At 38.8% G+C, this 21829-nt stretch overlaps 1 protein-coding gene across 1 annotated transcript; it reads right to left on the minus strand.

The window, feature by feature from the left end:
• Window positions 1–325: 325 nt before the first annotated feature.
• SLC30A6 (solute carrier family 30 member 6) lies at window positions 326–19230 on the minus strand. Its single transcript, XM_018085245.2, has 14 exons — window positions 19212–19230; window positions 16467–16553; window positions 15763–15847; window positions 14231–14273; window positions 11931–11996; window positions 11459–11539; window positions 9978–10013; window positions 9045–9139; window positions 8296–8344; window positions 6229–6348; window positions 5825–5927; window positions 5471–5518; window positions 4825–4893; window positions 326–3234 (listed from the first exon to the last, which is right to left on the minus strand). The coding sequence occupies exons 1-14, from the start codon at window positions 19212–19214 to the stop codon at window positions 2737–2739; spliced, it is 1383 nt and encodes a 460-aa protein (XP_017940734.1). The 5' UTR covers window positions 19215–19230; the 3' UTR covers window positions 326–2736.
• Window positions 19231–21829: the final 2599 nt, after the last annotated feature.

Consider the following 21829-nt stretch of genomic DNA (forward strand, 5'->3'; position numbering starts at 1 on the left):
TCTAGCTGGGGCAGTACTCCTATCATTAGGAATGAAGATGATATAAATTCACAATTCTTATTTGCTATATAGCAAATAAACATTTAGATTGTGACCACCTAAGAGCAAAATACAGTTAAAGACAAAATGCAGTAAAAATACTGTCTGTAGAATTATTCCAAGGACCCAGTGAACATTGGTAGCAGATCCATCAAAACAGTTCTGAAGTTTGACACATCTGCTCATTGAGATTGATGTATCACCCGAGCGCATCACTTAAACAATCAATATATATAAAAAGATAACTATAAAATCTTGTACACAAATTACCACTTTTTCCTTGTCATTTAAGAATTACACTGATTTTATTTTCCTCATATAAAAGGAGACATTTTACTCTGTGCTGATTTAACAAATATTCTTAATATAGTCACAACAATAACACGGTTTAAAAGCTATTCTAATCTCTAAAAGAATCTTTATCATCTGCACATGTGATATATACTGTAAACAATCACTCTGAAAAATATTTTTGTTAAAGTGATTATATTGCACTCAGAATTCTGGGATTCTCGTCCTCCCTTCTGATTTTAAATAAAAGATCAGCTTCATAAAATGGAGCTTTAATTTTCTACTAAAAACAAGTAGGCATGCAATCAATATAATACAATGTATTGAAAATGTCAGAAAAAGGGCGCGTGTTTGGTTATGAAACTGGAGTAAGGAACAATTCTCAAATAGGCCACACAAGAGTAGTATATTGTAAACATTCTGCTGGCTCTAAGGTGTTGCAGATGCTGTAGAAAGTGCAGTCTAGTTCAGCACCCAAGAGGTACAGAGAATCTGTTCAAGTGTTCTGTACTTCAGGAATTTCCATGCAGCAATGGCATGTGTAATAGAGCACACAGAAAGACAGGGTAATGAAACAGAGGTGATTACTGAGTTAATACTGACCTCATGAAAACAGAGCCAATCTTTATAAGCTCATTGTAATCTTTAAATGCAAGTTTTCCAGGTCTTTACATTTTCTAAAACAGCAATGAAATTGTCATTCTCGCTGCAAATGAAGTACAGAACTAGATTCCCTACTTGTAACTTACATGGATTGTATCCCAGTAGCAGTCTGGACATTACTCCCAGTCTAAAATATCCCCACAAGATACCATAATGCAGAATGTCACCTTGTTTTTACATGAGTTTGCAGGAATGACACCCTTCTCCATGCACTGGCTGGAGAAACACAGGTAATGGAGAGGGAGGGAAAAAAAAAAGAGGAATGCAGTGTTCTTATGCAGAAAAAGAAATCCTCAGCCAGTGTGAAGAGGCCACAGATCTTTAAAATTCAAATGAAGACTGTTTTCTCCACTCAGTTGTACAAGAGAACGATTTCTTTATCAAAGCCATTATCTTCAGGTAACATAATATCTTTGGAATCCCTGAGATACTACAGCTCCATGTAACCACCTCGGACAAATGGAGAGACCACTTAGTATACAAATGAACAAGGTGTAAGCCAATATATAGCACCCTGAGTTGCAAGTGAAACAACAGGAATGGGCAACCCATTCCTCAACAGCCAAGAGATGCAGAAGAACGTGCAGAGGAGCAATCATAAGATAGATACTACACAGGAGAATAGGAAAAACTGAAGTATTTCTAAAAGGCCTTTCCCTGTTGTCAGAGCAGTGAAGAAAAAGAAAACAGTCAGAGGAAAGAGCTATCTGAGAAAGGCCCTGAAGAAATATGGCCATCTAGATGTACAGCAGAACAGTAATGCAAAAGCAGAGACAAGGTAAGTGGTCTTGTTCCAAGTGTGCCCCAAAGGTCAAGCACTCCAGCAGTGACTAAAAACTGTCAGCGATCACCAATCTGCACTCTGGATATAAACCAGGAATATAAATAGACACTTTTCCCCCTGAAACTACAGAAAAAATACAAAGACGAAAAATACAAAGTCACAATCAAATCACAGAATACTTTCCATAGTCAAAAATTAAATACTGGCTTCAGAAACAATACAGTCATCTGCTCTGTATCCTAAATAGGGTTAATTGTAAAAAAGAGGTGCTTGTAAAATCTTTTAGGTTTTAAATATTTTATTTCCCAGTATATTGCTAGATAATTTTGCAGTTAAACCAAAAAGGAAGAAATATCAGAGATGAATATGAAATACTTACAACTAGAAAATGGTTGCTGAACCATCTGAATTTCTATAAAGGCATCAATAAAAATGTAAAAACGTGGTCTCACAAAATTAATTACAATCTGAAATGCCAGACTGTCTTCACAATGGCCACAAAACAAATATTGATGGATTTCTGCAACCAAAAACTAATTGTGACTTTGCCAAAAGATGGTTTAATAAAGCAATCAAAACATCTCTGAAAATTGGGACCTGTATTTCTGTAAGCAATTTGCATTAGAAAAAAAAATGCTACCTGGTCACAATTCTACTCTCTTATGGAGTTGTGCTATGTCTCAATACATTCTTGGATGAATGAAGAAAAGTGGATAAAAAGATGAGTAGAAATAGACACTCTATAAAAACTACTTGTAAAGTATCATAAGTTTGAAAAATATCTGTGGCATTACACAGGCTGATGCAAAGAAAAAAGTTGCAATTTAACCATTTCATGAATATGAACAATGCACTTGTTCCCAGCCATTTAGAATGATCTGACATTCCAAATGTTTATAAAAATTGGGTAATAAAAGAATTAAGTCAATACCCTTAAGTACAATAAATAATGGTGTTTATTATGGTCGGGGCTGACCACGAGCATTTGTTCCATATCTGCTTGGGACATTTGTAAAACCAGTCCTGAATCCTTGAGCTGCTCCCATCCCCGGTATTCCAAGTCCTTGATTGAGTACACTGCTGTAGGGTGTGGATCCATGATTAAAGCCCAATCCATAGGGCTTTGTCTGAGTGTTTAAAAGGATGACTGGACTCACATTTTTGCCTGGCGTGTTAAAAGAAAATTCTGGCGGTGGGCTGCTGGGCTTAGCTGGAGTGGACGTAACAGGGTTCAAATTATCAACAGCTTTCAAAGATGGCATTGAAATAACATGATGATCCGAAAGGTTCAGAATATTGTTTGCAATAGGCACAGATGATAAGGTAGGTCTGATCCAGTCATCTTTGAAAATCTGAACAGTCAAAGTAGAGACCAATGTGTACAATCTGTTAGTGACATGAGCAAGTACCATTTGTTCATTTGCATCTCTCCGAATTCGGACATGTACTGATCCAGCCTAGAAAGTGACAAAAATAAGTTGGCTGTTAACTGTTACTTCAATAAAGGTTCTCTCTATGCATCAAGAAGAAGTAAGTTATCCTGCAGAGAATTATGGCAAGACCTTCTGCAGTGGAGACCACTGACTAAATTAAGAACTTTAATACATACTTCCATAATTATGATACATTTTGATCTTTCCTACTGCTTCGATCTCTTATGAGCATATCAAGATCATAATTCGAGAAAAGTGAGTCTTAAAACCAAACTATACAATACAACATGTGATGGCAGGAAAGACAACAGTTGGGGAGAAAAAATGGCTCAAAAGAAGAACAAAGTGCAGACAAACTTCATATGCCAAATTGAGGCAAAAGTGTCATCACTGTGTTATTGGAGCAGCCAAGAGGACAATGTGCATGGTAAACAGGCTCAAATGGGGACCATTAGCAAGAACAGAGGCAATGGTTGTGTGGAGCTCAGGCCTAGAGCTTTCCCTGGATGTGCATCTAACTGCAGGCTCCCCCTACCTTCCTCTTAGTAACATTATCTCGTTGACCTTGATCTACTGCTGCAGAAGAGAGCAGGACACAACACAGAACCCATCACATGCTTTTTCAGCACATATTTAATAAAGAACATGGATCACGGTTTGTGCCGAACAAGCCATTTTTACATCAGATGGTGCAGCTGAAAACATATCCAGGTCTCAGGAGGTTTCTACTACAATCTGGAAGATGCCAATAGCTAAATATGCACACAAAGTTCTTGTAAATATCTGTCATCGATCCAACAATGCTGTGATCCAGTATTCTGGGTGACAGAATAGTAAACTGAAAGCTATTTTCACATCAGCAAGTAGGAACTGCAGCCTTTTTTTAAGAAGGGTAGCATACTGGAAGAATTCAGAAGTAGAGAAATATCCTAAGAGTATTAATTTTCCAGCTGTCATAACATCCCTGCATCAACTTATGAATAACCAAGTTCTGTGTGATCATTCTGTATCAGCAAAAAAACCCAAAAAACCCAAACAAACAAACAAAAAACCCCAAACCAAAAAAAAACAAACCAAAAAACCAAACCCAAACCAAACCAAACAAAAAACCCAAACAAACAAAAAACACACCAAAAAAACCCAAATCAAACCAAAAAACCCTTCTTTTTTTTTTATTGGTACACATCTCTAGTTGTTTTGTTCTACCTTCTCCCCTAGAAATGCTGAAAAAATACAATTCTACTGTCTACTGTAGACTTTTAGTACCTGAAGGGTTACAGTTTTCTTCTCCTTTCCTAGACATTAACACTAACACACCATTTGAAAAATGTTTTTGCTGTTGTTTGGGATTTTCTTCAGTGCCAAAATACAAAAGAATTCTGTAGTTGCAAAATGCATACTTTAATCCAGAACTGCAGTATACATTAATATTTGAAAAATATAAAGGGCAGGGGAAGAGAAGTTTTGCAATAAAGCACAAGGACTGCATACTGACTCCATCGATTTTTTTATAGTTAAGATTTTAGAAGAAATATCTTTATTTAAATAAAAAGTTTAAAGTAGTAACTGATGACTTTTTTTTTAAAGGCTAAAAAGATTATAGACATGACTTACCAAAGTGCCAAAACCTAATGTCCAAAAATGCTCATTTCGAACTTCCAGCACACCATCCAAAGTTGAAACCTAATTTTGCACAAACATCCAGAAATATGAAAATAAATTATAAGTTTCAAATCCCTTTAGAAATGTACTTTTATGCAAACATAACTGAATAATACATAATTTTCAGTAGTGAAATAAAAGCTCTATACACAGAACAGACAACATCTGCTAATGCCACTATTGCTCATCTACTACTTTTCTATCCTTAGACATTCAAATCAATAAAAAAAGATTTAAGGAACTTATTTCAAGTAACTCGTGCTGGCAAACTGCTATATGTTCTCAACTCAATACGCTGTAAGTCAACAGCTGCCTGTACTCCTTTTCTTCCTCTAATTCGCATTTGTAAAGCACTTCAGTGGTAGCTCAAATTTAAATAAAAATCTGTTCACTACTTGAACAGATGTGTTCCAGATACCTGAATTTCACTATTCATCTTTGAAAGCAAGTTTCATATTTTCTACATGCAGCTAAAAAATAATATTGAAAAAATAATTTTTTAGCAATCTTCTTGGACTACTAGGAAAAACGCTTCACATTCTTGAATGCTTATTTAGTTAGCTGTGCACACTGTGCTATGTATTATACACTGGCTTACCTCTCTAAGAAGTTTATCCAACTGGCCAATCACATGAGGTGGTGTTGTCTTCAAAAAGAAGAGGAAAAAAAAAGAAAAAGTTATAATAAAGACTTGTTTGCCCTGTTTAAATAAGAGAGCCTTTAAGTCCGGTCTACCTACACAAGAAACCAGTGGCATTAAACAATAAATTCTTATGACTTCATGATGCATATTTCCACTGCCTTTAAAATTCTTATAGCACATCACAAATTTCCATGGGAACACTTCTATTCACATGCTTAAAACAGATTTTAAGGTTTGTTTGCTTTTTTTAATGAGGACATTTAACAAAACCGAAATCACAAACCCCATTGTTCTGTGACAATGCCTTACCTGGAGTAGTACTTTCCCACTGTAGACACTCATGGGATACATGGTACCAAATGTCATCAAAGCGATGGCTATAGCAGAGGCTGTGTCTACAGCAAAATAATTGCTAGAGAGAAAGAGCAATTTTAAAGAAAAACTGCTATTTACATTTTTGAAAGGCAGGAAAACTTTCTTATGATTCTTTTTTATTCTTTTAAGTTATATACAGTTATAGAATATTACACATACTAATCTCAAATGAGATTGAACCATACATCTTGGAAAACAGACAAATGCATTTGTGGAGTTGCAATGCCATTCATACAAAATACAGCTCTAGACGAGATCATTCCTTTCATAAAAAAATGTATCTTCCCATAGACTGGATACAAAAAGATTTACTTTTTAAAAACAACAACTATACCTACTTGATTTCGATGAGCATATATGTAATGCAAAGAGCTAGAGCTCCAGCAATATCAATCAAGACAAAAGGGTTCATCCGTGGCAGAAAGATGCTACTTAATCCTGGGATGATTCCACAAATACTGTAACAAAACAGGAAAAGCAGCTGTCAGCCAGCTGTTCATCATTACTTCGAAACCCAAAAGTTACACCCACTATTTCAGCATTTGACTTCAAACACACCTTGCTGTCACAGCGTATGATGAGTACTGTAAAGGCCCTTCTAATTGTGCTTAAAGGCTGCTGTCAGTAAAGATTAATCAAGTTTAGATCCAGGTCATATTCCTTCCCATATTTAATACTTGACTCTTCCATCTTAAAAAAAAAATTGCCTTAAATCTATCTCCCCATCTACAAAACATTATATTATGCTAATCTTTATGCAGTTTTTCTACACATTAAAATACACATCTTGTGCCAGTTTCTTTTTTTCTGGTAACTCAGCTGGCTGTGTCAGCCATATGCAACACAAGTACTTTACAGGTTCAGATACTGTTCTTACATATATGTAAGTCTTGAGGGGTTTGCATATCACTAGTCTACAACCCATCTGCCACCTTACTGTGCAAAAGTGTTCTAAAGCCAAAGCTAACTAATTCATGGAGTCTGGAAAGAGTAAGGAGACCAGCTAGCTGAATAAGAGGAGACCAAAAAAACCCATGAGGGAACACTGGGAAAAGTTACTTATTTATAGCTATCTCCTATCAATGGGAGAATGAAGAGAGAAAGGAGGTTCTGTACTTCCCAGTTAATACAACTGCATGTCACGTCATGGAAAATTTAAAGGCAGGGACAAAATGAAACATCTTGTTGTTCTGTTTAGAGCCAACCTGTGTTTAGACATCATGTGCTGGCCTGCTCCTGTAAGAATCTTAATCAACATAATTATATACAGGTGCAGATATTTTGTAATCAGCACTGCTCCACATGAGGCATCTGAAACAGCTGCTGTATACATACTAATTCTTTTTTTTTAATTATTATTATTGGCATAATTGTATACAGCTTATTTCAAAACCCTGTAATAATTCTACACTCTTGATCTCGGACCCCTTCAAGTTACCCATCAGTGTCCTTCCCCATCACACCATGTTTCTACACTGATAAAAGAAAAACTCTGCTACTGTCTGTGATTTCTATCCAACTTTTTTTTTTCTTTTTTATATTGAAACTCCAGGTACTTGGGCAACCCAATTATTAGTCTTCCAAAGCTATTTTGCAGAATTTGGCTCTGATGCCCATATAATATCAATTATTCTGTTTAACAACTCAGCGTTCTCTGCTTTCCTCAACTGTAAAAAGATCACAACATCCAGAAACAGATGGACTTTGAAGCATAGTTAACATGTTTTACAATATACTTTAACATTCTTATTTCGATACTGACAGATACTTGGAAGAACATGTATGGATTAAAATAAACTTTTCTGACATCTGACAAAATTATATGCAAACAATGGTTCAGATATCCAATACAAGCAAGAGAGTTAACAGACAAGATGAATGAGCAACACTGCTTCTGTCCCTGGAAGACACAGACTTTTCAGTGTCCTGCTGGACAGATGAGGAGTTTCCATAGCTATGTTTCTGTGAGTAACCTGTTTCACATATCACTTTTAAACTCAACCATCTCAGTCATTTGCCCAGCCCACACAGTAAATAAACACAAATTACTACAAAATATATCACTCGGGTAATGAATATTGAGAAATGCAGTTCAAGTATGTACAAGATAATGCTAGTTCTCCTCGTCTCATTCAAGGAGAATTACATACAATGTACTGAACACATCCATTCAAAAGGAAAGATATCCAGAAAGATGTATTTCTGCTAGATTGATGTATCCGGGAAATATGGCAGACAATGTTTGCTCCAGAGTTCATACACTAAACCTAGAGTAGGTAAAGCTATTTTAAAAGCTCTAATACAACAGTTTATACCTCAATACCTATCCAAATTGTTATTATACACACAAAACCAACACTGCCTTTCAGAAGTTAACAATTTTGAAAAACAGTATGAAGCTTTACCTTCTACTAAGATCTGCGACATGCTCCTGAAGCCAGCTTGTGCTGGCAGCTGCAAAAGAAAGAGGGTAATAAAGTTATTACAAGTAAAGGTATCCATTTTAAAGTACCTAAATTTTATTTTAAGGAAAGAATCCAATAAATACACTGTGAAGTAGTAAATGTATCTCAATAGATTCACTGGCATGTGAAAAAAACCAAACTCTGACTTTTCCAGGCAGTAAGTAAAACACCCATCTTGTAATAATCTGAACTGATTAAATACAAAACAATTGCAGATTATAACCATTATCTTTTGTGTAAGAAAAAGTATACTGTATAATATATAATTATTACTATAAACAATTTACAGTTAGATGGAATGAATGCAAGCCTATCTCACAATGAAAAATGTAGAAGAGCTATTAAGAAGAATTATTACATTATTTTTATCCATTAATATATCCATAAAATGTCTTCCAAATTCCACTATCTGTCAGATGACCTTCACTGGTTGAATCCAAAAAATTGAAAATAAAGGATAATTCAACATTAAAATGACCCTTAATTTATCATATTAACGACTACATTCTACTCAGAGCCTTATAAGCAAACTAGAGTTGAAAATCAGATGGCAATTTTAAACTGCATGAGGTTATAAGAGCAATATATGCCCCCTAGTTAAGAAAGTTACCAGACAAGTTATATCTTAATAAAAATACGAACATTAAAATCTTATCTCAGTTGTTGTTATGGTTTAATTAATCACATACCTTCAGAGACATAAGCAAAAGGCTTATTCCTAATGGAAAGCATTGTAAATAAGTTGAAAAAGAGGGCCACGAAAGTACCAACCAGCAGTCGTCCCCTAGGGAGGGGAAAATAAATATCTTAATTTCACACCATCACAAACTACATTAAGCTATATAAAACTATATATAAATATATATAAATGTATAGTAAAACTACAGTAATTACATTAAACTGTAATTACTAGAAATGATACCAAAATACTTTGCTTGGTATTTTTCACTGAGGCTGAAAACAAGAGTAAGATAAACTAGTGTAATGCTTAATAACTGGCAGCGTATTATCACTGTAAGGGTTACATGAGATCACTGAATTTTGTCCATAATTGTTATCACATTAGGTTGTACCTAATGTTGAATAACAGTTCTTAACTAATTACATGTTTGACCTTTGAAGATATGAATAAATTGTCCCCTCATCAGCACACCTAAAAAGCTTAGTTTCCTACAGTATGCCCCTATCCTTTTTCTAGAACTACAACTTCACCATACATCCCATGTCCCAGATTTTCGCCATGTAACACCTTCTTTTCCTTTCCACACTTTCTTTATAGTCTTCATGACCTTTGCAACACCTTCAGTTCCCTCATGACCACAGCATCCTTCCCCTCAACATACAAGGCCACCTAAGAGACCTCGATAAGAAATGGGAGTAACTAAACTAGAAAGCCCAGCAACATAGAGTTAAATCATTATTTAAGAGAGCATCAGAATTACGTTTCAACTGTACCTTGAAAAAACTGTTCATAATACAGCTTGCACATAGTTTGAAACAAATGCCAAGGTAGCAAAAGCAATTTGGTGCTGAATGTACTTGCATAACTAACACATGATAGATTAAGAATTAGAAACATAAAGCGGCACGGACACATTGTACATGTCAAAATAATTTCTTACGTGTGTATCTCAGGCTGTTCCAGAAACCGCTCTGCACTACAAAAATAATTGAAAATTTGAGTTATGTTCATACAGTAAAACCTTGAAACCTGAAGCGTATTTTTATAGTTCTGTATATGCCATTCATAAACAAAAACCGACGGATACAGCACTGAAAAAAATTAATTGCTTAGATAAACACAGCAATTTTTACAAGCAATGAAAGCATTTAACACTGAATCAAAGCAGATGTAATTTAGGTTTTCCAAATATTTCCAAACTGTGCTACATAGGTGCTAGCTACCATGAATGCTGCCTACATGATAAAAAGATGCTTGTAAATGAACATGCAAGAACGTACTGCTACTGCTACCACCACCACCACTGTTGGTGACCACAAAAAACTAAGTCTGAAATTTCTGACTTACAGCCTCTCACTAAGTAAGGTCAAACAAAGTAGACACTGGACACTGTGGAAGACACATTGATCTTTTTTTTTTTTACGCACTGGTAAATTACCAAATGAGATGTAACAGAAAAGCCTACGATCAGTTTTGATGTTGGAAAATTTGGAGGCTTTGACAGTGGGTCCATTCCAGTGTACTGTCAGTACAACAGACCAACCTTATAGTATAAAATCGCTAAGTTGTTAACATAGCCCTTTATATAGAAAACAGAGCCCTTGAATAGAAAAAGGGATGGTACACTGCCCCAGTTTTAAATTCCAGATGTTAACAAAAGCCTCTTCATCTTTAAACACTAAAATAATTTTTTAAGCTAACCTCCTGAAACACAAATGCTTCCAATCATAGATGGTATGTCAAATTAATATATGAGCAAATTTTGCAGGAGTGAAGCAGTTGATAGTTTAAACATTCAGATTCTTAATATATTATGTAGCTGCTTTACTTCACGAAGTAACAGAAGTAAAAGAGAAAAAATAATTAAAAATAGTTTTATTTGTTAATGAATTTAAAAAGTGAAGATGCATAAGGAAATGCATTAAGTTAATTACCCAACATTTTTGAAAAATATATTCTTAAAGACACTGAAACTTTCTCTTGAGAGCTGTTTAATTATATTTATCAATTCCTATCATTATATCTAAACCCTACATGTAGAGTAATAAATGTGAGTAAAAGTGGTATGGTTTAGCAATATTTAAAAAAAAAATTTTAAATTTTTTTCTAAAATATCTCTAAAATAGCACTTCTGGAATGCATGTGCTTTGGCTCGATCTGGACCATATCTCAGAATCACAGATTCACAGAATATGCCGATTTGGAAGGGACATACAAGAATCATTGAGTCCAACTCTTAGGCCTGTACAGGACCGTCCCCAAGAGTCACAGCATGTGCCTGAGAGTATCATCTAAACGTTTCTGTCAGGCTTGGTGCTGTGACTACTTCCCTGCGGAGCCTGTTCCAGCACCCAACCACCCTCTAGGTGAAGAATATCTTCATACATTACAAAAAATTAAAGAAAACAGTACACAACTTACCTTTCTTTCAGTATAAAAAGAGCACCAAGCTGTGCCAGAACTGTAGATGCAAATACGGCTAGAACTTCAAACCTTTCAAACCTGAAATTTGAGAATTAAGTTTAGGAACACTGAACATCAGAGTCTTTTCCATACAGTAACCAGCAGGACAGACCTACTCTTTCCAATTCCTTCAAAAGCAGACAGATGGGAAGAAACGGGAAGTTTTTAGAGTGGGTATTATTTTCAGTTTCTTTTAAGTCAATACTCCACTTACGAGATACAGCTTAAAATTAAGTATTTCTTAATTCTTCTTCCTGTCCCTCCCCTACTCTGTAACTGTTCTTTACAACATCAGTCTTGGCCCTCCTTATTTCTGGGCTCTTTCACACACGAATTATTACTCATGGCTGTTAGGGGATCCAGGCAATGATAGTCAGCAACATATCAAATGTTGCATTATCAAACACCACATCTTGTTATTAGTACTTACCCAAATGAATAGACTGGGCTGGGTTTCTTCATCATTACCCAGTAGCTTATTAGACATGTTATCAAACTGAAAAAAGGGGGAGAATTAGACTATGATAAATAACTGCAGCCTTTATAAACTGGACAATCTACAAATACACTTGAGCCATCAGAACTCCACAAACAAATATGACCACATCTTACCCTGACTCAACACCTCCACCACTGTCACAGTGACTGTTACAGTGAATCCAGAAAAGGTTGTGCTTGGGAACAAAGCTGAGACTGCACGATGATGTCTCAGTTGGTCCCATAAAAAGGGCAGCAAATAATTTTAGCAGAATGGTAGTCGATCTAATTCCTCAGAGCAGGAGACAGCCTAACGCTGTCCTTATGGCATGCTGTGCTTTCAAAGGCTACCACCAACCTTCTTCAATATAGAACATCACCCAGCCTAAATGAAGTTTACCATAACTCCAAATGGAATGCATTTTTCCTCTGAGACCCTGACACAAAATAGCATAACCAGTGTTTAATTTGCATGTGCTCCATGAATTTTTCTGAAAGACCAGGTACCCCAGAACCTGACTAACAGGCAAAAGTGATTTGACAAAATCTTCTTAATACTGTCTGGTACCACACATAGTAATGAAAAGTACAAAGCAAAAGCCAGGGAAAGTATCAAACTAGACACCCAGTAAATGTTCCCCTTGCATTTGCTTTTTGAACTTGCCTAGAGATACTGTAACCTGAGAAAGGCCATTTAAATAAGAAGGAAGCTAATCAGCAAGACTGTGAAAAGAAAGAAATCAGCAAGAAAAGTGAAAAAAAAAAAAGTAAAGGAAGTTTTCCACTAAACTCTTTTAGAGATACACCAGGAATTCAGTTTAGCACCCTAGACTGAGTCTCAGGCCACGGCCAAGTATTGCCTTTCTTTGTCACAGTGTAATTGCTCTACATATATGGCCAAAACAGATTTACTTTCTTTGGCTGCACTGATGTATACAACCTCTGATCTAACTGGCCATTCATTGACAGCTACAGGTCTCTCTTGCTATCTTCTTTCCACGTTTTTCTTTCATAATTAACACTAGAATTCCAATTATTTTATCCCCATGGTACTAGCCTGAATTTTTCAAGGATGAGTCTCATTTACTTTGCCTATTTTTAACTCTATTGACTCCTTTGGACAGTTTTTTTAAACAGGAATCCATACGGATTTGATGCCATCTCTGCCTTCATGCAGTCCTTTCATAATTAACGACAATGTTAAATCAGACTGGATCAAGAACTGATCCCTACAACTGATGAACAATCACATCCTCACAACCTGATCCCCAGCTGTGCAGAGTGAAAGAAAAATCAGAGGAAATAATACTGCTCATACACAAAACAGCAAATTCATATACTCAGTAAGACTATTATAAACAACCAGGAAGATGAGAAAAATGAAATAACCACAAATTGAATTTTGCAGCAGAATTACTGAGCACTGTTCTCCCTTAGAGCAAATCAAAACTCTTGAAAGAGATCGCTGTGAGTTAGAATAATCTTCTAGTCCAACCCCAGAAAAGTTGCCAGGGGTATTCTATCTTCTCCTAAAACTAAAATTCTACACAACTAGGAAATACAACATCAAAACTTCCCCCAAGGTGAAAAAGGTATTTTGGGTCAAGATGACAAAACTCAGCAGATACAAAATTGTAAGAAAAATACGAGATTTATTAAAGTGAAATCACAATTCTAATGCAGTACAGATTAATTTAACTGAATATATTTCACATCTGTACTACCAACATTACCAAAAGTGTTCAGAACTATCATACTTAAAGTAGTTTTAATATAATTTTCTTAAGAAACAAGAAAAACACTAAAAATATCTAATACCACACGGGAAGAGTGCCTGGGACTCGGCTCATTAATATTTTTGAAATAGAAATACAATTACCTACTCCTTGTTTACTGATGTTAAAACTGAGGGTTACTTCAAAATCAATGACTCTGGCATCAGGGAAATGCTCTGAGTGAACAACCACATGACAGTTTGATGATAGAATCTGTTTTATGTTGTCATGCATCTGCACAGAGAATTCCATGACTGATTTGCTACTAGTCATTCTCAATACAGCTATGGTGGGTTTTATAATCTATTTATTGTGATGTCCAATTTTATACTTATTTATTCTATATTTAAACCAGTTACTGTTTCTGTACTGATGACTAAGTTACATGTGTTTGCATCTGTAAGTAAATGTTAAGTGTATGGAAATATAAAAAGACAGGCACAAATGAACAGTAAGACAAAATGGGAAAAAAACTCACCTGAAAAGGTCAAAGATTGTCAAATATGTGTAAGCAGTTAAAGCTGTAAAAAAAGCAAATATTAAAAATTAATACAGTTTTTCAATGCAGAAATCACTTGTATTCTAAGTCCCTTTCATGCAGCTCTTTTCAATCTTCTATCTACATAAACCGTCTCTGCTTGATAGAACAAGTCTCTGTGAATGTTCTAAACACACCAATATATTTAACATCAAACAGATTGATTATGGCAATCCTAATTCCACTAAACAATGTAATAATGCCCAGATACAAAATGTATTACATTTTTGGTTATGTTGTGACTAGGAATTTAAATACAGAAAAGTTGGGAGATCTTCCAAAAGCACATCACCCACCAAAGCAAGAGATTTCTTATGTGCATTATTGCAGTGAAAAGTAGGTTCAACAGAATTTTTTACTTGCTTTGCATCTCTCACCTATCTCAAAACCACAAGGAAACCTGTGACAAAAAATAAAAATGTTCAACCTTCTATTTTCAGTACAGAAGATCTCGAAGCCCCTACTCAGAAGTAGAAGACATACAAAACTGCACTGGGTCTGGCTGAGATGGAGTTCATTTCCCCACAGCAGCCCTGGCAGTGCTGTGCTCTGCATTGGTAGCTACCAAGGTGTTGATAACACACCGGTGTTTTGGCTGCTGCTGAGCAGTGCTGGCACAGCATCAGCGCTGTCTCTCAACATTCCCCCCCCATCAAGGGGTTGGGGGTGGGCAAGATCCTGGGAGGGGACACAACTAGGACAGCTCATCCAAACTGACCAAATGGATATTCCATACCATGTGATGTCAGCTCAAATATAAAAGCTAAGAAAAGGAGGGGGAAGAGGAGGGCATTCGTTATTAGAACGTTTGCCTTCCAGAGCAATTGCTACACGTGCTGAAGCCCTGCTTCTTGGGAAGTGGATGAACATCACTTGCTGATGGGACGTAGGGAGCAATTTTTTTTCTCTTTGCTTAGGAGTGTGCAACCTTTTGAACCTTTTGCTTTAGTAAAGTGCCTTATCTCACCCTAAAAGTTGTCTTCCATCTTATCTTCTCTTCCCTTTTTCTCTCCACAGCTTGGTGGGCAATGTTCAGCCAAGGTCAACATACCACAGAAACACTGAAAAGGGGCATTCCTGGAATCAAAGAAGCCTAAGCCATTTGCCACACTACAAACATCTTCATTCAGCTGCAAGTGAGGGCCGTTGTATGTCACTGGTGATATTTATACAAGGAACAGGTTTGAGGACTAACTCAAAAGTCTACTGGATTTCAGTCTTAAAGATGAAGAAGATACTGCAGGAAGCAAACAACCAGCAGGTCAGGAAAACCTTTCATTCATTCACACTTGACTGTGAAAAATGTCTCTAAACTGACTGTGGCAAATCAAAAGGAAGCTCTTTCTGAACCTGGCTGTATAGCCACCTACCTCCACTACCTGCTGAACTTTGCTTTTTCAGTCTGTTAGAACTTCACAAGCTAAGAAACACATGGTAGTTGGTTGTAGCTTCAGTACAGGAGAGTCACCTACCTATGCTGTTTGTAGAGCTGCACCACATGAGCAGGAAGCCAATACATATTAAATTTATAGCACCAAACAGCAAAATCTTCCAGGACTGTTGATGAGAATAAATATGTATTTTACATCTTCCAAAATTTACAAGACAAAAATATATCTATTTGGTTTTAAAAAACAATATTGCAGGACTTCATCATGAAAATAGAACTGGCTTCTCTTCCCTCCCAAAAATTTACCACTCGTTTCAGAACAAGAAGCCCTTATTCTATTTTAAACTTCATAGATTATTTCAAAACTCCTTTATAAACAGCCCTTGTTCACCATGCTTAAAATACCATTTTGGTCTAAAAAAAAATCACCCCTGTATAACATTTGCATTTTATTGTAGCACATACCATCTCACTTCTGAAGATAGATTGGTACAACTTTACATTAATGGGTTCCTTTTTTTTGAGCCGAAACTTTGGACCCAAAAACATCTGCACATATTCAGTTTAGAGTTCTACTGAACATATTAAATATAAGTATAATTCTGGAGAACACTAATCAACAGGGACAGTGCACAGGAAGGAATCCAGCTTCAGAGCTGGATTCTTTTTTTAAGCACAACTAGAAAATTCAAAGAATAATTTTCAAAATATACTTAATAATATATTTTAACTTATCACAGCTAATGTCTTTTTATTATTGTGATGATTTTTTAAAGCAACACTTACCCTTCTATCTGCTACAACCAACCTAAATTCATGTGTTAACTTTCCAACCAATGATCTCTGTGATTTACGGAACAGATGTATCGTCCCCTTAAAAAAAATCAAAAGTTTAATTAAAACATTTTACTTAAGCCATGGTTTAAATTAGCAAAAAGAAAATATTCATTTGTGAACTATTTTCATAATTCTATCAAAGACTCAAAATTAATTTTTTATGTAACTAGTAAATATCTCATAGACAATAAATAAAACAGTATTTTGGTAGCCATTTCACATGGTTATTCTATTAGAAAATGATGAATTACTTAGAATCAAGTTTCATTTAGACATAATCCACAATTCAAGCTTACAGGAAAACATACTAAAATACCATTTAAAGAGTGGGTTTAAACTTTTATTTAGATAAAACTACTACAGACAGTCTGACAACACAAATATTTTTCTTTATCAAAGCATACTTCCCACCTAAAGCCAATAGATTTACTAAACAGGAAAATATTGTTTATGTATCTATAAAAGAGAACCCATCAGAGAAGTAAAAACAATGCTAGTATCATCTGTGATGTGGTGGACACAAGGCCAATAACACTATGAGAGATACAAACAAGCTCAGTTAGGGCTTAACTTAATCATGCACAGCAGATGTGGTCACTGTAGGTGCTCCGTCTCCTAACTTCCAGTGGCATGCAGATAAGCTCTTTCCTGGTGTGGAGGGGATGTATGTGCATACAGGAGATGGGAATGAGGGGGGCTATGTGCCTTTCCTGAAAGCATGACAGGGAGCAAACAATTCATCAGCCATGCCACTTGGCTCCCTTCCCTCAGAGGGCTCAAGCTTCTAGTCAGTTGTTTTCCATCCTGCTGTCCCCACAAAGAAATAAGCTTTCCATGTGAAAAGCCCTTCTGATTTGCAATAGAAATTTGTGGATTTGTAATGGATGGTCTGTCATCCGCAGCAATTTGGGGCTGGACAAAATAAGGTTTGATTTTAAACTATCACACTTCAAGTACCAGCAGAAGACAAAAAGATAGGAATTAGGAAATGGGAAATTAGGAATTAGGAATGGGCTGGTCAGCAAAGCAAACTCAATTAACTTACAGACATCTTTGTCAACACAGCTGTATTTTACATTACCTGAGAAATATATGTGTGCCATGAATTAAAATTTAAGCAGTACTACAGATCCAAGTTTAGGTCATCTGGGGCAAAACACTGGCACTTATTGTTTTCTTTACTAGCAAATCATTACACTATTATTTTATTTCTCAACGGAGACATGCAGGATGCCAGAACACTTTGGAAAGCTTTTCTAACAGGCAGTGGACTGCCTACCTATGAAGGTTGCTGTATTGCAGAATCACAGAATAACCTGAGTTGGAAGGGACCCACAAGGATCACCAAATTCCAACTCCTGGCCCTGCATAGGACAGCCCCAAGAATCACATCATGTGCCTGAGGGCGTTGTTCAAACACCTCTTGAACTCAGGCTTGGCGCTGCGACCACTTCCCCAGGGAGCCTGTTCCAGTAGCCAATCACCCTATGGGTGAAGAGCCCTTTCCTAATATCCAACCTAAACCTCCCCGACACAACTTCAGGCCATTCCCTTGGGTCCTGTCACTGATCACCAGAAGGAAGAGATTAGTCCCTGCACCTCCTCTTTCTCTCAAGAGGAAGTTGCAGACTGCCATGAGGTCTCTCCTCAGTCTCCTTCAGGCTGAACAGACCAAGTGACCTCCGCCGCTCCTCATACGGCTTCCCCTTCAAGCCCTTCACCATCTCCGCAGCCCTCTCTGTTGCCTTCGCACCCATTTCTTTCCTGCACTATGTCCCTTGCCCAGCCATATTATGCCCCATCTCCCTGCTTACTGAAGGATGCTGTGCTGTATATTCTGTGCCACAGAGAACCTCGCACAAACCCATCCTAATCACAACTCACCCCGCAAGCGAGCTCTAACGCAGCAGGTGTTGCACCTTGGCATTAAAGCCTCCCTAAATCCTACTGTTCTGCCAACACCTCAGTGCGGGCGAGGAGGGCAGCTGCCCCACACCTCAGCCTCTGGGGGTCCCCGTGTGGTGCTAAAAGAGCTGCACAAGAAGTGTTTCCGCAGCGAGCGCCCGCGTCTGCTCCGACAATGCCAACAGGTGACAGCACCTGTTATTGACATCGATGTCACTTCATTGATACTCAGCATGGAAAGAGAACATTTCGCCGCCCAGATGAACACACACACACACACAAAGCGGTCGTTCCCACAAGAACGACTTCTCTTTGGGAAGCGAGACACAGAGTGACAGCCCCATGTTCCCACCGACAGACAGGAGCAAGGGCGCTGTAACCTGCTTGTCCTGGGGTGAATCCCAGTTCCCCGACTGATGTGCCGGGGAGTGAAAACTCTGAGGTTCAGACCCAGCCCGGTTATCTCATTCGAGACGCCCCTCCGGCAGAGCAGCCCCCACGACCCCGGCACCATCCCGCCTCTGCACGGTGCCGGCCGGCCGCGGCCCCGAGAGCCCGCGGCGACCGCGCTCGAGGGGAGAGCGGGGAGCTCCGAGGAGGAAACACCGCACGGACACCGACGCCCCCCGCAGCCCTCGGGCCCCGGGGCCCCAAAAGGCCGCGTCAACCCGGGCGCCCCGCGGCGCCGCCGCCCCGGCGGAGGAAGGGGCGCCTCCAGCAGCCTCCTCGCTCCCTGTCCGAGGCACGACCTCCCTTGCCCCCTCCCTCCCCCCGGCGGGGGCCACTCACCATATTACTCCCGCAGCGGGAAACGGAAACCGTACACAGGCGCCAGTGCGAGGCCGGAAGGGCGGTAGGCGCCTCCCGTCGCACGCGGGAACGGGCAGGGCCCGGCCGGACCACTGCGGAAGCGGCGCCGCCCGGAGCCCGCGGCGCTCCGTCCTGCTGCCCCGGGGGGTGCGCGGCAAAACCCGCCCTCCCTGGCTCCCGTGTCGCAGGCGCAAGTGGCGGCCCACGAGTACCCGTGGGAGATGCGGGTCATATACGCCGCCGCACCGCATTGCTGCGGTTTATCTGCCCGCTGCCTGCGAGAATCCGAGAAAAGGGCTCGGACGGGTGGTCACGATCACGGAATAAACGGGATTGGAAAAAGATCATCGAGACCAACCTATGACTGAACATCACCATGTCAACTAGACTAGGGTACTAAGTGCCACGTCCAGTCTTTCCTTAAACACCTCCAGGGACACCTCCATCCGTTCCAGTGTCTAATCACCCTTTCAGTGAAGAAATTCTTCCGAGGGTCCAACTCGAACCTCCCCTGGCGCTGCTTGAGACCGTGTCCTCTTGTCCTGTCACTAGTTGCCTGAGAGAAGATGCCGACCCCCACCTCACTACAACCTCCTTTCAGGTGATCGTAGAGAGCAATAACATCCCCCTGAGTCTCCTTTTTCCCAGACTAAACAACCCCAGCTCCCCCACCTGCTTCTGGTAGGACTTGTGCTCCAGACCCTTCCCCAGCCTCGTTGCCCTTCTCTGGACATGCTCCAGCACCTCAATGCCCTTCCTAAATTGAGGGGCCCAGAACTGAACACAGTACTCAAGCTGTGGCCTCACCAGTGCCGAGTACAGGGGGACGACCACTGCCCTGGTCCTGCTGGACACACTGTGGATGATACAAGCCAGGATGCCCTTGGACTTTTTGGCCACTAGGGCACACTGCCGGCTCATGTTCAGCCAGTCAAACAGCACGCCCAGGTCTTTTTCCACTTGGGTGCCTTCCAGCCACTCCTCCGCCAGCCTGTAGTGCTGCATGGGGTTGTTGTAACCCAAGTGCAGGACCTGGCTCTTTGCCTTATGGAACCTCAAACAAGCATCCTGTATGCCACCCCACCACATTTCTGCAGTTTATCTGCTCACTGCCTGCGAGAACACAAGGAAAGGTTTCTGATGTGGTGGTCATGATACAGCAACTCTGCAAGGATGGGTTTGCTCCCAGTATAAAAATATACCTGAAATCACACTAGCATCACCACAGCCAGCACTCGCTCTGCTGCTGTACTGGGCACTAATGGCAGTCAGTACACAGCTTTCAAAAGGGATTCTTTTTCCCAGCAAAACCCCCAAAGGACAGTAGCTCTCCAAACTACAGAAACTCTGTTGAAAATCTAGTCACTTTGTTATGTGCTAAAATTCTGAGAACTGCTCCCGTTGCCCTGAATATGTTAAAAACATTAGAAGCATTACAGTCCAGATGAGGAATCTACATCCCAAAGTCTATTGCAGTCTGAAGCAGAAAGCAAGCTTTGAAGGAGGATTCTGCTAGGGACTATTGCTACTGAGGCTCTGGAACACCGGGACATGAGGACTGCAAGGTGACAGCCATCCCCTCGTGTGGGCTGACCAGCAGACTGCTTAACTGTGCCCAATTGTTTCTGTCAGAAGGAATTTGCACGCTAAGATCACTTCACATGGAACCAGCATTCACGAGAACAAAATACAGAAGTCACCTTTGAAGTTTAGATAGCTCTCTTAAGGAAAATTGTGTTGTAAAACACTTGCATGGGATTTAATGAATGAAAAGATTTAGTCATAAAACAGCTTATTTATTATTGCATTTGCAAACCAATTAGAAAAGAGGTAGGAACAAAAATTGAAGCAAGCTATTTTATTAAAAAAGATTATTGTACATACTAAGATACAACTTTCTCTAACACTGCCCTATCTTTGTTCTTTCAACAGTCTATTCAGTTGTCTAGTACTCATAGGTAAAGTGGTTAAAAATATTATTTGCATGTCATCTGTTCTGTAAAACATACCAGAAGACTTACCTGCCTGTGGCTGAGAGAGACGCCTGTACATCAACTGAAACCAGGAACAAGCCATGTTCTTGTTTCCCAGCCACTCTGCGTAAACTTTAAGTGTGTACTGTCTCCTGTTCATGTGCATTTGCAAAGCATTGTGATTGAATTATTGATAAAAAAACAAAATAATTTTTATTTTCCAGAGTGTTATCTGGTCCTTACACAGCACAGGATCATTAATTAAGAACAACTGTCAGACTGGATAGGTAATTATATTCCATGAAACACGTATTTAATGTCCCAGACCTCATTCTAAGCTGTTGGCTGTAATCAACAATTTTTTTCCAGTCTACAGAAGTAGTTTTGGGAACATTTTCAGAAAATAAGCTTTGCACTCTATAGAATCTGCATGACAGGTAAGAGAATTCAAATTGCACCTGCTGCCTCCATTCAAATTTAACCAGGCAATCAGAACTTAACATGAACCACTAGGGTCACATTTTACCTTGTATGATTTGCTCCACAAATACAAAGTTGTTTGGTTACTTCATTACTGACATACTGTCAGGCTTTTTGATTATTTCATGCCTTATTCCCAGAAGA

Source organism: Manacus vitellinus, unplaced genomic scaffold (genome assembly GCF_001715985.3).
Source record: "Manacus vitellinus isolate BGI_N305 unplaced genomic scaffold, ASM171598v3 scaffold_8_pilon, whole genome shotgun sequence".
Lineage (NCBI taxonomy): Eukaryota > Metazoa > Chordata > Aves > Passeriformes > Pipridae > Manacus > Manacus vitellinus.